Source organism: Danio aesculapii, chromosome 5, assembly GCF_903798145.1.
Source record: "Danio aesculapii chromosome 5, fDanAes4.1, whole genome shotgun sequence".
Classification (NCBI taxonomy): domain Eukaryota; kingdom Metazoa; phylum Chordata; class Actinopteri; order Cypriniformes; family Danionidae; genus Danio; species Danio aesculapii.
The window spans coordinates 64,593,029-64,609,847 of record NC_079439.1 but is presented as its reverse complement, the minus strand read 5'-3'; the positions used below and the strand labels follow the sequence as shown (position 1 = coordinate 64,609,847).

Here is a 16,819-nt window from a genome sequence, read left to right as displayed (position 1 = left end):
TGCAACCCATCACTGGGAAACACATAAACACTTATTCACACACACATACACAACGGACAATTTAGCCTACCCAATTCACCTACACCGCATGTCTTTGGGGGAAACCGGACCACCCGGAGTAAACCCATGCAAATGCAGGGAGAACATGCAAACTCCACACAGAAACACCAACTGTCCCAGCCGAGGCTCGAACCAGCGACCTTCTTGCTGTGAGGCGACAGCACTACCTACTGCACCACTGCGTTGCCAGATTATTATTATTATTATTATTATTTATTTTATTTTTTTATTATTATTATTATCAATATTGAAAAGTGTATCACATTATCAACAAAAATAGGCTTGTTTTTGTTGTTTGTTCCTTTTTCTTTTACGTCAAAATTGTTTAATGAAAGAAAATCTCAAAAGAACTTGATTTTATATGCTTTATAATATAATTTTTTTTTGTAATAATGTAAAAACATTTGTCATAACTGGCAACCTTACTGAATAAAAGTGATTAATTCATTTTCCTTCGGCTTAGTCCCTTTGGCTGCAACCCAGTACTGGGAAAGATCCATACACACTCATTCACACGCATACACTATGGCTAAATTAGTTTATTCAATTCACCTACAGCTGTTTCCCAGTGATGTGTTGCAGCTGGAAGAGCATCCAAATTATGCTGGATAAGTTGGTGGTTCATTCCGCTGTGGCGACCCCTGATTAATAAAGGGAATAAGCCAAATAAAAAATTGAATGGATGAATATATTCACCTATAGCGCATGTCTTTAGACTGTGGGGGAAACCGGAGCACGTGAAGGAAACCAACGTCAACACAGGCAAAACATGCAAACTTAACACAGAAACGCCAACTGACCCAGCAGGGACTGGAACCAGTGACCTTCTTGCTGTGAGGGGACAGTGCTAACCACTGAGTCACCGTGTCACCCTGAATAAAAGATATTATTGATTAAATAAAATAAATAAATCTTCCTCATCACAAAGATTAGAATGTTACAGTATACTTGCATATGTGTTTGTATTAATATATTCCATGTGAATGGATTGTTTTTATACATAACCATAAACCGACTGCGCATTCATGATCTATTTTTTTTCTTCATATACTGTATATATATTTTTAATTTTTTACTTCTCAAAGTTTTTATTGTTATTGATATCTGTTCAAGGCTTAGCATTCTTTACCGAAAAAATAAGAAAAAAATTCAATAAGGGAGCCATGACAGCGTTAATAAAAACAAACAAAAAAACAGGAGCGCACTGTAGCGCTCTATTAAAAAACCGAGCAGAATTGAACCAAGTATTTACAACAGTGGTAGGCAACCTATGGCTCTCGAGCCACATGTGGCTCTTTGACCAAAAATATGTCGCTCTCCAGCTGTCTCCCTTCAATAATATTTTACCGTATAAAAAATGATAACCGTCACTTTCCTATCGAAAATACAATTACAATTCCCTCTTTATTGTATTTTTTTACAGCAAAATTAATAAGAACTCTGTTAAAAATAAAAGGACAGTCCTTCCTCATTCATGGACTTGCTCAACATGCAATGCTTCATATTTGTTTATTTTTGAGTTGTGCCTCGACATATTATATTTATAAAAATATTTATAGTAGTAAAACAGTAGCAAATGCATTTTTAAAGAGGTATACATACATCCAAATGGCTCTTAAAAAAATGCATTTGCTAAAAAAAATCAGAAATGGCTCTTTGTTGAAAAAATGTTCCTGACGCCTGATTTACAAGGACTCATGGCCAGCTTAATGCTGCATGTATTCACTTACAAGTGAATAGCAGGCTGTTTCATGACATTCATCTGGCAGCTGTGATATCCCGCTGCTTTCTGCCGGACTGCACCATCATGTAATTAATTGTAACGTCATCATGGTGATAGGCCACATCAGCATGTGCCTCAGTTTTAAAGGCCACGTCTCATTCATTATGGCACCTGTCTGATAAATTGTGCTGTAAGTGTCACTTGATGCGCTTCGCGTTCATTCAGCTGTATGATATGCTGAAAATGGTTTATAGCAGAACAAAGAAAATAAACAAATACGCTTCAGTGAACATGTACACGTACTGTAGACATTACCTATACTATGTAACTGCAGGTTAACTATGTTTATACAGTCACCGGCCACTTTATTAGGTACACCTTACTAGTACTTTAGAACTGCCTTAATCCTATGCCGTAGATTCAACAAGGTACTGTAAATAGTCCACAGAGGTTTTAGTCCATATTGACATGATAGCATCAAGCAGTTGCTGCAGATTTGTCGGCTGCACATCCATGATGCAAATCTCCCATTCTATCCCAAAGGTGCTCTATTCGATTGAGTTCTGGTGACTGTGGAGGCCATTTTAACTCATACAGTACAGTGAACAGTACAGTGAACTCATTGTCATGTTCAAGAAACCAGTCTGAGGTGATTCGTGCTTTATGGCATGGCACGTTACCCTACTAGAAGTAGCCATCAGAGGATGGGTACATTGTGGTTTTAAAGGGATGGACATGGTCAGCAACCATACTTAGGTAGGCTGTGTCGTTGACACAATGCTCAATTGGTACTAATGGGCCCAAAGTGTGCCAAGAAAATATCCCCCACACCATTACACCACCAGTAGCAGCAGCCTGAACCGTTGATACAAGGTAGGATGGATCCTTTCTTGTTGTTGATCCCAAGTTTTGACCCTACCATCCAAATGTCTGGTGAGTGTATATAATAACTTTAACTGTTAAATGCTATTAGTTACTAGTTAATTAGTTAAAGTTATTAGTAACTAATAAAGTTTTAGTAACTAATAACCTTAACTTTTCTGAATTTGATTGTAATGCAATAATGTGCACCTTTCGTAAAGCTGCTTTGAAAGAATAATTATAGCAAAATGCGCTATACAAATAAACTTTAATTAAAATGAATTGAATTGAATAACAAGAGTTCAAAACAGAATAGTTTGGCTGTGCGGAAATGAAACCCTCGCTCACATTTAGGCATGGGACGATAACCGTTTTCAAGGTTTACCGCGGTTTGTAAAAGTCAAGGTTTTAAAACCGTCAAAATTTTCTGCTATATCGTTCCTAAGGCATGAGTAAGATTTTTTATTTACTCGCCAGCAGATATCCAAAGATGCCGTTTTAAAGTGTACAAAAATCAGTTTTTGAAACAAATTAAGACAGCAGAAGTCAATAATTCCTTTATTCTGACACGTTTACTGTTCCAAAATATTTAAAATGTTTCTCAAAATAAAATATATTTTCTTCAAAAAAGAAAAAAGTTTTTGTTTTTTACTTGGATTTTTAAAAATAATATATTTTAGAGCAGTAATTACAAAACCGTGATATTTTTATCCAAGGTTATCATACTGTCAGAATCTTATACCGGCCCATGCCTACTCACATTCCTTGGGGTTTTTCCCTGCTTTATCAGGGGTTGCCAAAGAGGAATTAACCACCAATAACTCTGGCATATGTTTTACACAGTGGATGCCCTTTCAGCCGCAACCCAGCACTGACAGTACAACCCTCAGTGCTGGGAAACACACACACACACACTCTCTCCCATTGATACACTACAGCGAGTTTAGTTTATCCAATTCAACATTTATCCAATACCAGTGCGCCACTCCTAAGATATTTTTAAGATATTTTGAGGAATGTTTCAGTTGTTTTTGTCCATACACTTTTTTTCTACGGTACCTTTTCAAAAGGTACACATTTGTATCATTCATTCATTCATTTTCCTTTGGCTTAGTCTCTATTTCAGATGTCGCCACAGTGAAATGAACCGCCAACTTATCCAGCAGCGAATGCCCTTCCAGCTGCAACCTATCACTGGAAAATACCCATACACTCTCATTCACACACATACACTACGGACAATTCACCTATAGCGCATATCTTTGGACTTGTGGGGGAAACTGAAGGACCCTGATGAAACCCACGCGAACACGGGGAGAACATGCAAACTCCACACAGAAACGCCAACTGAGCCAGCTGGGACTCGAACCAGCGACCTACTTGCTTTGAGGCGACAATGCTAACCAATAAGCCGTCCTTAAATAAACTTATTCATAGAGCAAGCGTATCATGAATCCATCTCTCAAACTGTGTTTTTGTCTAATCCTGAATCACTGTGATAAGCCTGTAGGAAGACTTTATATTGGGATTATTTCAGATCTGTCGTGTCATTCCTGCAGCAGTGCAGCTCCTGCGTGACCTGCCATACTCATAAATAAAAAAAGCATATAGGTTAATTTATTTACCACTAGAGCTTTAAATATAATTGAATCACCATCATGTAATTGCAGATTTCTTAAATATCTTCCTAACTATATTTGGAAGGTATTTCAAAGGTTTTGTATGACATGATGGCTGTGCTATGTAGATTTCTGTATTGTGTTGTTGGTACAGATATAAGCTTCATTGATGTACAAGTCACATTTATATAACTTCATTCAGAAAGAATGCTCTAAAACTGCTGGCAGCGTTGGGTCAAATATGGACAAACCCATCCACTGGGTTAAAAAGTGTAATTTAAATGTAATTAAATTTAGTATTTTTTGTATGAGTCTGGTCGATAAGTCTGGTCTGGTTTGAAGGCTAAACACCAGTTAAACACTTATGGAGACACTGAGATCAGCAAAGCACTTTAACCTGTCCCTGGTTTTACTTATTAAATCTGCTTGTTTAGAATCAAAAGCAACTATTGCAATTATCCTGTGTTTGTTAAACGTTTCAGGTCAGAAATGTTGATTCGGCTGATTTTGTTTGCTTGTACACACCCTGTAAATCATTCATGGATTACTGTCAGGTTGAGTCTAGTAACAGATAGGGTGAAATATATAATTGAATCACTTAATTTTAATCAATCACAACATTTTTTTTAATTAAATTTAGTAGTAATCAATGCTTCGCTTTAAAAAAAAATTAACGCATCTCTTCCTGTCTGTAATTTTTATTTAATTTGCTCATTATATTCATTCTAATAAGCATTATGCAGCTTGTTTTTATTTTATCCTGTAATTATAATATTAGTTAATGTCATTTCTGGTGAAATAAAAAATTCCATTGTTTAAATTCAGAATAATGTGCAGTAGCTGCAAATTCAGTTGAATGCAAATGTTGAAAGTTTATTACTATATACAGTGCATCCGGAAAGTATTCATAGCGCTTCACTTTTTACACATTTTTTATGTTACAGCCTTGTTCCAAAATGAATTAAACTCATTTATTTCTTCAAAATTCAACACCAATACCCAATAATGACAATGTGAAAAATGATTTTTGAAATTGTTGCAAATTTAATAAAAATAAAAAGCCTGAAAAATCACATGTACAGAAGTATTCACAGCCTTTGCCATGACGCTCTAAATTGAGCTCAGGTACATTCTGTTTCCACTGATCATTCTTGAGTTGTTTCAGCAGCTTAATTGGAGTTCATCTGTGGTAAATTCAGTTGATTGGACAAGATTTGAAAAGGTATACACCTGTCTATATAAGGTCCCAGGGTTGACAGTGCATGTCAAAGCACAAACCAAGAATGAAGACAAAGGAATTGTCTGTAGACCTCCGACACAGGATGGTCTCGAGGCACAAGGCTGGGGAAGATTAGAGAAAAATTTCTGCTGCTCTGAAAGTTCCAATGAGCACAGTGGCCATCATCATCCGTAAGTGGAAGATGTTTGGAACCACCAGGACTCTTCCTAGAGCTGGCCGGCCATCTAAGCTGAGTGATCGGGGGAGAAGGGCCTTAGTCAGGGAGGGGATCAATAACCCGATGGTCACTCTGTCTAAGCTCCAGCATTCTTCTGTGAAGGGAGGAGAACCTTACAGAAGGACAGCCATCTGTGCAGCAATCCACCAATCAGACCACTCTCCACCTGGAATTTGCCAAAAGGCATCTGAAGGACTCTCAGACCATGAGATACAAAATTCTCTGGTCTGATGAGACTAAAATTGAACTCTTCATGAATGCCAGGCATTACATTTGGAGAAAACCAGGCACTGCTTATCACCAGGCTAATACCATCCCTACAGTGAAGCATGGTGGTGGCAGTATCATGCTGTGAGGATGTTTTTCAGCAGCAGGAACTGGACACTAGCCAGGATAGAGGGAAAGATGAATGCAGCAATGTAAAGAGACATCCTGAATGAACACCTGCTTCAGAGTGCTCTTGATCTCAGACTGGGGCGACGGTTCATCTTCCAGAAGGACAATGACCCAAATCACACCACCAAAATAACAATGAAGTGGCTTCACAACAACTCAGTGAATGTCCTTGAGTGGCCCAGCTAGAGCCCAGAACTAAATCCTATTGAACATCTCTGGAGAGGTCTAAAAATGACTGTACACCGTTGCTTCCCATCCAACCTGATAGAGCTTGAGAGGTACTGCAAAGAGGAATGGGCAAAAATTCCCAAAGACAGTTGTGCCAAGCTTGTAGCATCATATTCAAAAAGACTTGAGGCTGTAATTGCTGCCAAAGGTGCATCAACAAAGTATTGAGCAAAGGCTGTGAATACTGATGTATGATTTTTCAGGATTTTATTTTTTATAAATTTGCAACAATTTCAAAAAATATTTGTTCACATTGTCATTATGGGGTATTGAGTGTAGAATTTTGAGAATATTTTTTGGAATAAGGCAGTAACAATAACTAAATAAATAAATAAATAAATGAATAAATAAATAAATAAATAAATAAATATAAATTATATATATATATATATATATATATATATATATATATATATATATATATATATATATATATATATATATATATATATATATATATCCCAATTTCTGTTTAACGAAGAGAAAAATTCTAAACCTAATAGTTTCAATAGCTAATTTCTAATAACTGATTTCTTAATATTTGAAAACAAAAAAATATATATAAATATATATATATATATTTATTTATTTATTTTTTGTTACAGCCTTATTCCAAAATGGATTAAATTAATTTATTTCCTGAAAATTCTACACTCAATGACAATGTGAAGAAATATTTTTTGAAATAGTTGCAAATTTAATAAAAATAAAAACCTGAAAAAGATATTAATAATAAATAAATATATATATATATATATATATATATATATATATATATATATATATATATATATATATATATATATATATATATATATATATATATATATATATATATATATATCGTTTAAGGGGGCTAATAATATTGGCCTTAAAATGGTTTTGAAAAAATAAAAACTGTTTTCATTGTAGCCAAACTAAAGCAAATAAGACTTTCTCCAGACGATAAAATATTATAGGAAATATTGTGAAAAATTCATTGCTCTGTTAAACATCATTTGTGAAATATTAGAAAAAGAAAACTAATTTTTACTTCAACTGTATACAGTGGTCAACATTTGAAGTGGATCAAAAAGTTTGTACAAAATTACTAATCATGAAATCTTTCTCATGATTAATTATTCTACATATTGCTGTGACATGTTAACACTTTGGTTTGGAACAACATGAGGGTGAGGCATTAATAACATTTTTTTTTGTTGGGTGAACTAACCCTTTAAATGCTTCATTGCACATTAGAGGCTTTTGAACTTTTTGTTTTTTACAAAGTGAGTGACTAATATTCAATAATGTAAGCTAGCACATTGTTATCACTACAAAAATATGATAGCACCATAAACAATGCATAATGCTCACCCATGAATACACAAGGGAAATTTTTAGGTGAACCGTCTCTTTAGAAGCCACAAAAAATATTCCAGTACTGTGAGCAGTACTGTACATCTAGCCAGACAACACACCATATTTGATGCCAAACTACTGTCCTCATGTAGCATTGTGAAGTCCCTCCCTGTAACAGCTGTGTGTATTGTACTGTAGGTCAATGGATCTGTTTGTGACTGACAAGCTTGACAGACACTTGAGTGTCCACAAAGCTCAGCCTGACCAATAATACTGAGTGAAGGCCCTGCTGAATAACAATGAAGGTTTACGACTCGAGACAGCAACAAATGTTGTTGCTAGGGCTGCAGCAGCTGTTTATTATTTGAATAATCAATTAGTTTACCACTTTAATTGATTGATTAAGCAATTAATTGGATAAGTTTTTCCAAATTATTAAAATATCTTGTGTCTGAAATGCAACAGAGCAGTAAAAATTTATAAAAGCCAATCAAAGATACACACACACACACACATATATATATATATATATATATATATATATATATATATATATATATATATATATATATATATATATATATATATATATTAGTGGTGTAACGGATCCCAAATCTCATGGTTCAGATCACATAATGGCTTTTTAGTCACAGATCGGATTATTTTCCAGATCAGCCAGAAAGGGCAAGAGACTAATGTAATTTGCATTTCATTTATTACAAAAACAGTACTGTAAGACACTTTTAGTTTTAACAAACAGAACTTAGAAGCTGTAATTTTTAAAAAAATAAAATGAAGAAATAATCAGCTAAATAATAATAAATGGTAAAAAATTTAGCACTGTGAAAAATGCACTGTTACTACTGTTGCTGATAACGCTAAATGTAGAAATCTAACATTATAACTTGTACAACCCTTATTTATTTTTAGTTTAATTTTCAATAAATGATTCAGTTATTTCCTCATAAACGTCAAGCTTCACTGCTAGTCGTATCATTTTTGAAGAATTTTTCAGTGCCATATTTGGGTGGTTGTCGCCACCTATTGGTTAAATAACATAATATTTGCCTACAACATTCAGTTTAAGCGTCAAGTTAAATGCATATGGCGGTTATTTTAATCTTTACAATAAACATCAGTGGTTTTATCTAAACTATAAACTGTTATCCCAGTACTTCTGTGGTATTTGACTCTTTGTAACTTCATAACTAACTCAAACGACTAAAGACTCAATCTCTTTCTTGATTATTGCGTTTTTTATTAAACATATGCAAATCACCATCATTTATAATTTATGTTGTGTGGGTGTTGAGATCCCGATCTTTTTAATGATTAATCGTGCTTACACTCGATTAATCGCTTACACTGAATGCATTAATGCAGGCCAATCAAGTAGTGACAGAAAACACGTTTAATAACCTAACAAGCCCACCATATCCCTAATAACCTACCACAACTTCTTCCGCCATCATTATATATTTACAGGAAAGCCTAAATGCTTTCATACAGGTGATTTGAATGACATGAGAGGCGATCATTAAAAATGTAGGATTAATCTACAAGTAAAAAAATGTATTAATCCACCGGCCATGTGTGTTCCGAACTGTGGGTTGTGATCCATATGAATCACAGATCAACCATGATCCGTTACACCCCTAATATATATATATATTTATTCATTCATTCAGTCATTCTCGTTTTGGCTTAGTCCCTTTATTCATCAGGGGTCGCCATAGCGGAATAAACCGCCAACTTGTCCAGCATATATGTATATATATATATATATATATATATATATATATATATATATATATATATATATATATATATATATATATATATATATATATATATATAACATTTGTATTCAACTGAATTTGCAGCTACTGCACAACATTCTGAATTTAAACAATGGATTTTTTTATTCCAGCAGAAATTGCATTAACTAATAATATAATTACAGGATAAAATTTAAAAAACAAGCTGCATATTGCTTAATTAAAACAAATAACAAGCAGATCAAATAATTATAATGCAAACAGGACGTGGTGTGTTAAATATTTTTTTATTAAATGAAGCATCAATTACTACAAATGTAATTTAACATTTTTTGTGATCGATTAACTTAATTAATTTGATTCTAAGTTTCAGCCCTAGTTGTTACTAGTTAGACTTAATATCAAGCTGACAGTGATCTGCACACGTTTTACAGGTGTGTGTACAAGCTAATTAAATCAGCTGAATGGAGAGTTCTGATCCCAATTGTGTAACAAACATGAGACAATTACAGTAGTTGCTTTTGACTCTAAACAAACATGTCTAATAGGAATAAAGCCTTGAACCAGGGTCAAGCTAAGGTGGTTTGCTGGTCTTGATCTCTTAACATTTGTTTAGCTGGATCTCCCAGCATGACCAGTCTTTCATGTGCATAAATCCTTCAAACCAGACCAGACTGAAAAATTTGGCAGCCATTTAAAAGGGATAGTTAATCAATAAATGGCAATGAACTATTTACTTGCGCCTCTAAACCTTTAAGAATTTCTTTATACTGTTATACACTAAAGAAGAATTTTGACTTTCATAGGACAACAAATACTTTAGAAGTCGGTTACAGGTTTCAAACTATCTTCTTTTGTGTTCAACAGAAGAAACAAAGTCAATCAGGATTGGAACAAGTAGTCTGCTGAATTAGTGTCTCTTCAAAGTATATGGCCACAGCAAAGTGGCACCTCCACAGTTTATTAAAGAACTGTCCTTGGTCCTGAAAACATGCTGAGCTCATCTGGATGTAAGCCAGATAAAAATTATGCTGTTAAAAGATAAATGATGTTAATTATTAATTCTGTTTAAGCTTGGGGCAAGCTATAATGTGTACAATGTTTGAAGTAAGAATTAAATGAAATGATGAGATTTACTGGTGTACCATTTTCTGACTCATGCTTTTTTTTACAACCCAGGCTCATTCTGAAAACACACCACTATATACATTTCTGGAGAACGCCAAATCCATCCCAGGAGTTTTTGTTTTCGCAAATCCACCAGAGGATGTTGTATACGCTTTTTGAGATCTCAAATTTCTCTGGCGAGTGCCATTCGTGCCTGCTGTTCTCGCATAAATCCACCAGAGGCCGCTGTCGACTGACTGACTGAATTACTGACCAATCGACTGACCCACCCTCCTCCTTCCCCAAACCCAACAAATATTGTTTTCAAAAGCACAGATTGACCAGCACCCACCCACTTCACTAAACTCAACCAACAGTGTTTTGAAAAGCAATCCAGAAAAAGGAAAGCCCTCGTTTTTCAAATTTTATCACATTCTCACCCTGTTATTTACTTGTTTATTTTATTTTTTAGCTTCTGTTTTTGAATAACCCACTTTTTGGAACCGTTCTTCGCCAGACTCGAACCCTGTCGTTGTGGTCAACTCCTCTCTGCACCTCAAGTCCGCCAACATACATGGCAAGTTACTGAGAAAACTGGTAACAGCGGAAAAGCCGTCCACACGAAGGTAAGCAGTCAGCTGTTTAGCACAAGAAGTAACGCTGTCATACCACCCCATAGCGATTGTTTTAAAGACAAAATGCAGCCATACGTACCTCTGGCTACATAATTTGCAATCTCCAGAAATGTATATAGGGCTACGCTTTCAGAATATGTTGTTTTATTTACATATAGATTCAGTATTTTTATTTAAAAGCAAATGAATATGATTTGCTTAACTGATCAAAGGTGACAGTAGAGATATTTGCATTTACACTATAAAACACCTCATGGTTTAAACAAAGGTATGCAACTGTTCTATTTAAAACTTTAATATGATTTTTTTTTCTTGAGCATCAAAACATCATATTAGAATGATCTTTGAAGTATCCTGTGATAATGAAGTCTAATGTAATATCACTGAACATTCAGCACGGCCATGATAGGAATAAATTACATGTTAAATTATATTAAAATAGGTGACAAGGTGGCTCAGTGGTTAGCACTATCGCCTCACAGCAAGTAGGTCGCTGGTTTGAGTCTCGACTGGGTCAGTTGGTATTTCTGTGTGGAGTTTGCATATTCTCCCCGTGTTTGCACTGGTTTCTTTCAGGTACTCCGTTTTCCCCCACAGTCCATGGCATGCGGTACAGGTGAATTGAATAAACTAAATTGGCCATAGTATAAGTGTGTATGGATATTTCCCAGTACTGGGATGCAGCTGGAAGGGCATCCGCTGTGTAAAACATATGCTGGATAAGTGGGTGGTTCATTCAGCGATTGATAAAAAATTAATGAATGAATTATATCAAAATAGAACAGTAATTTTAAATGTATTTAACAATTTTTTTTACATTTATATTTAGGCATTTTTTAAGATGATAAGATGATCAGAAGAGGCTTACCCGCATCAACATGTCATAATGCTGCAAGATCTACTGGTTCCAGAGAATTCTATTTATAAAATTGTTAACATATCATTCAAATCTTGCAGTCATTTACTCAATTTGTTGTTCCAAACCTTCCAAACCTGTATGACTTTCTTCCATTAAACATAGCTTTCACTATAAGTCTTTTTTTGTTTTCATTGCATCATAAACAAAAGATTCAAATACAGTTTGAAACACCGTGAGGATGAATTTGACAACAGAACTTTAATTTCATTCATTCATTCATTTTCTTTTCGGCTGGCCCCTTTATTAAAAAGGGGTCACCACAGCGGAACGAACCGCCAACTTATCCAACATATGTTTTTACGCAGCGGATGTCCTTCCAGCTGCAACCTAGTATTAGGAAACACGCATACACACTCATTCACACACATACTCTACACTACAGCCAATTTAACTTATTCAATTCACCTATGCCATATGTTTTTGGACTGTGGTGGAAACCGGAACAAGAGGAAACACACGCCAACACAGGAAGAACATGCAAACTCCACATAAAAATGTCACCTGACCCAGCTGGGCTCAAACCAGCGACCTTCTTGCTGTGCGGTAACAGCGCTATCTAATGTGCCACCGTGTCACCCTGAACGTTAATTTTAAATTATTAATTTTATTTTAAATTTATTAATATAATTTAAAATTATTAATAGAATTTCAGAGTATTAATATAATCATTAATTTTCCCCTTAAACAACTCTTGCTCTCTTTTGTATTAGATTCAATGGACGGAATTCCAGTAGCACTCCTTCAGGATTTTGACTAAAGTGATGATGAAAACGAATGGAAGGAAGACGATAGGCCTGTATATACCCTCTGACACCCGATATGAGAGACCGGTGAAAAATAAACCTGACTTAAGTGACTGCTTCAAATGCCTTTATATAGCGTGTTGAGTGGTTGTTTAACAAATCCTAGAAGACAATCTGATGAAAGGATAACAACATTACCCACACAGCAAAATATCTCTGGCCCAGTACTGGTGCACACAACCAGCTTTTGCTTGGCCCACATGCCTCAGTGAATTACGGCACATGACTGGACCAAGTCTGGCTTCCCGTCAAGGGCCAAACATGGACCATATCTAGGCCAAGTCTCATCCAAGTTAATAACCCATAAATGGGCCTGAACTGAGCCAGATATGTTGGTGTGTCAGGACTGAAATGAAATTGATAAAACCATGAAGCATTGCCCTTTAGGTGCGCTATGGGCATGCTTTTTCTCGACGTGACCTGATTGGTAGAATTTTTTTTTCATTTATTCACAAATAATAAAAATGTATTTTAAATGTGGGTCAAGATAGGCCAAACTGACATGGCCCACATATCCATTATTAGCATCTGGGTTAAATGCTACAGTACATTTGATATCTGGCCCAAGTATTGTGTGCCGCTTTTAAGACGGTGCCACCTCTGCCAAACCAGGGTCATGTTTGGCCCACATGCTGTAGTCAGTGCTGGATGAATGCCTGCTGTGCCAGCTTTATGCCAAATCTGGGCCAGAATTCTTTGCTACCTGGGTAGCCTATCTTAGACATATGCTATTATCAGTACAACAACAACAACAACACAATATTATATACAAATATGCCTTCTCTTCCTAATAAATAAGCTTGTTCTAGTATGATGTATGAAAAGCTAGTCTTCATGATTAACACACACATACACACACACACACACCCGTCAGCCATGAGCATCATTCTCTGTCACTGTCACTCTTCTTCACGAGGCTGCTGCCAGAAGCGATTACATATAACTGAGGCCAGGTTTGCGGCCACATTAAGTAGCCCAAACCATAGTAAAGGAGGTTTATTTCGTCAGTGTTATTTCCTTAACGAAACACCATATTTATAAACACGAACAAAAGCTCCTCTAAACCATTAATAAATACCTCTGCAGTCATAAATAAACGTTGGTTTTGCTGCACATGCATTAGGTTACGCTAAATAAATGCAGTGAATATCCTTGCGAGTAACGTTAATTAATGATACGGGATAGCAGATGGCATGAGGCACAGTGTGATCTATGCCACCCGTCAAATTTGACACCATTCACTTACTTCCCGACGAAGTTCTCCAAAACCGAGCTTTTCCCAGCACTCTGACCGCCGACCACCGCGATCTGAGGCAGGTCCAGGTTTGCATTTTGTCCGATGGCTGAGAAGGCATCCTGCATTCGGTTTACCAGAGGAATCAAGTCCTCCATTCCCCGATTGCCCATCTTGAAGAGTAAATAATAGCCTCTGCTTCACGGTGAATGAAAAAAACGGACGTATTCGACCCTATATGGAGCCTTCACAGGGTCTGGCAGGACCCTTAATATTTAAAAGCTGTCCTTTGCAGCGTTTGATTCAATTTTGCAGAAATCTTCATGCGTCCTCCTCCCTGCGCTACTCCTGTCTGTGAGGATGATGAGGAGAGTCAGTCAGTCCTGCGGGAGAGATGCGGGGATGGAGCGCCGACTGCTGCACTGTCTTTTCTGGCCACCGAGGGCGCACTGCATGATGAAAACAGCGTTCTTGATCACATCCTACCGGCCGGAAGTTACCGTGGGATAGCCTCATCCAAAAATAAAGATTTTAGTCTACTACGCTTGCTATTTTCTATTTTCATTTATATATTTTTACTTTAATGGCCATAAAAATAAATATTTTAAAAGTCAAAAATGGCTCTTATAGTCTTATAAGATTAGACCATTTCAATGTGGTCATGTCATTGGTCATATTTTATATTTCATAACTTTAACAAGAGGCAATTCAATCATAACTTAATGTTAAAACAGCTATCATAATGTTATCAATATGTGGCTCTTTTTGGATTCTCGGAAGCTATAAGAATGAAAAATGAAAAACAGGAAATACGTTGGGACCATTGGTTTTGTTTACATCCTCAAAATGGTCTTTGTTTTGTTTTGTAATTTGCATAATGTAACATCTTTTTCTGTTGGTTATTCTATCTAATGGTTAAAGTTGTTGCAACCTGATGTTGTTAACTGTTTTGACATTTTTTAAAAAGCCTTTTCATTGTACTCACGCCCAAGTCAAGTGGTTTCAAAGCTTTGAGATTGAATTTTTTGTTGAACACTAAATATTTCGAAGAAAGCTGAAAACCTGTAACCATTGACTTCCATTGTAAAAACAAAAAATACTAAAAAAGGTTACAGGTTTTCAGCTTTCTTCAAAATATCTTCTTTTGTATTTAACGGAAAAAAAAGAAACTCATTAAAGTTTGAAACAAGTAAGGCCGACCAAATGATAACAGCATTGTCATGGATTAATGTAGGCCTAACTCATGGTGTATAATACAAATACATAAAACAACCAAGCAGAACATTCTGCCATTCGTATGGTTTTCATTTGGTTATTTTTGGGAACCAACCAAGATTGTTCTCCAAGTTCTTTTTGGTAAACAAAAAATAGCCTTCTAGTATGTTGCAGGTTTATTTTGTAACTCAACGAGAACCTAAACGTTCTATGAACATTGTTCTAACCTATACTCCAGTGGTGCTCAACCCTGTTCCTGGAGATTGACCTTCCTGCAAAGTTCAGCTCCAACCCTAATCAAACACACCTGAACCAGTTAATTAGGACCTGAACAGCACTTGATAATTACAGGCAGGTGTGTTTGATATGGGTTGCAACTGAAATCTGTAGGACGGTCGACCCCCTTTTTGTTAATACTAAATATATTAAGTTATAACTTGACATTACTTAAAATACCAAGTTTTGGCATCATTTTGGCATCAATTTGGCATTTTGAGTTCTCTGAACTCATTCATTCATTTTCTTTTCGGCTTAATCTCTTTATTAATCTGGGGTCACCACAGCGGAACGAACTGCCAACTTATCCAGCATATGTTTTAGGCAGCAGATGCCCTTCCAGCCGCAACCCATCACTGGGAAACACCCATTCACACACATACACAGTCAATTTTAGCATACCCAATTCACCTATAGCACATGCCTTTGGACTTGTGGGGAAACCAGAGCATGCAGATGAAGCCCACACAATCACAGGGAGAACATGCACACAGAAATGCCAACTGACCTTGCTGAGGCTCAAACCAGCGACCTTCTTGCTGTGAAGCAAATGTGCTACTCACTGCGCCACTGCGTCACCAGTTCTCTGAACTTAACATTTTAATTTCTTTAAACAAATCACCATGTCTCTGTTTAAAATGATTAGTTGCGCTTGAAAGTCTGCCTTGACAACTGTGATATATGTTGTATAATATGACACAAGGTGGTCGTTTTGCTTGTGATGCTGAATTTTGCTTAAGCAGCAGGACAGAGGCACCACCTGAACCCATCTGACTAATAAGAAAAGTTAAATTAGTGAGTAGATATTTAAATGCTTATAGAATATTTTTTTTAATTGACATACACACAGGAACGACACAGTGGCGCTGCCACCTCACAGCAAGAAGGTCGCTGGTTCGAGTCCCGGCTGGGCCAGTTGACATTTCTGTTTCTCTGTGTGTTCGCATGGGTTTCGTCCGGGTGCTCCAGTTTTCCCCACAGTCCAAAGATATGTGGTGTAGGTGAATGGGATAAGCTAAACTGGCTGTAGTGTATGTATGTGTGTATGTCCATATTGGTTGGGGGTTGAGCATTGGACTAACGACCCACCTCGTAAAAATTAGATGTTTGGAACAAGATAGACATGATATAAACGTCGATAAAGCTTCGATATAAATGGCCCTGGGA

The 16,819-nt window shown here is 36.2% G+C and overlaps 1 protein-coding gene across 2 annotated transcripts in view; it reads right to left on the bottom strand.

Moving 5' to 3' along the window:
- The window catches only part of dnm1b (dynamin 1b), a 92,073-nt gene extending 77,506 nt beyond the window's left edge, over positions 1-14,567 (bottom strand). For both annotated transcript variants that reach the window (XM_056458688.1, XM_056458689.1), the window contains exon 1: positions 14,174-14,567. In XM_056458688.1, coding sequence (XP_056314663.1) covers positions 14,174-14,334 — 161 coding nt within the window. In that variant the 5' untranslated portion in view covers positions 14,335-14,567. The remainder of the gene's footprint in view (positions 1-14,173) is intronic.
- Between the last annotated feature and the right edge of the window lie 2,252 nt (positions 14,568-16,819).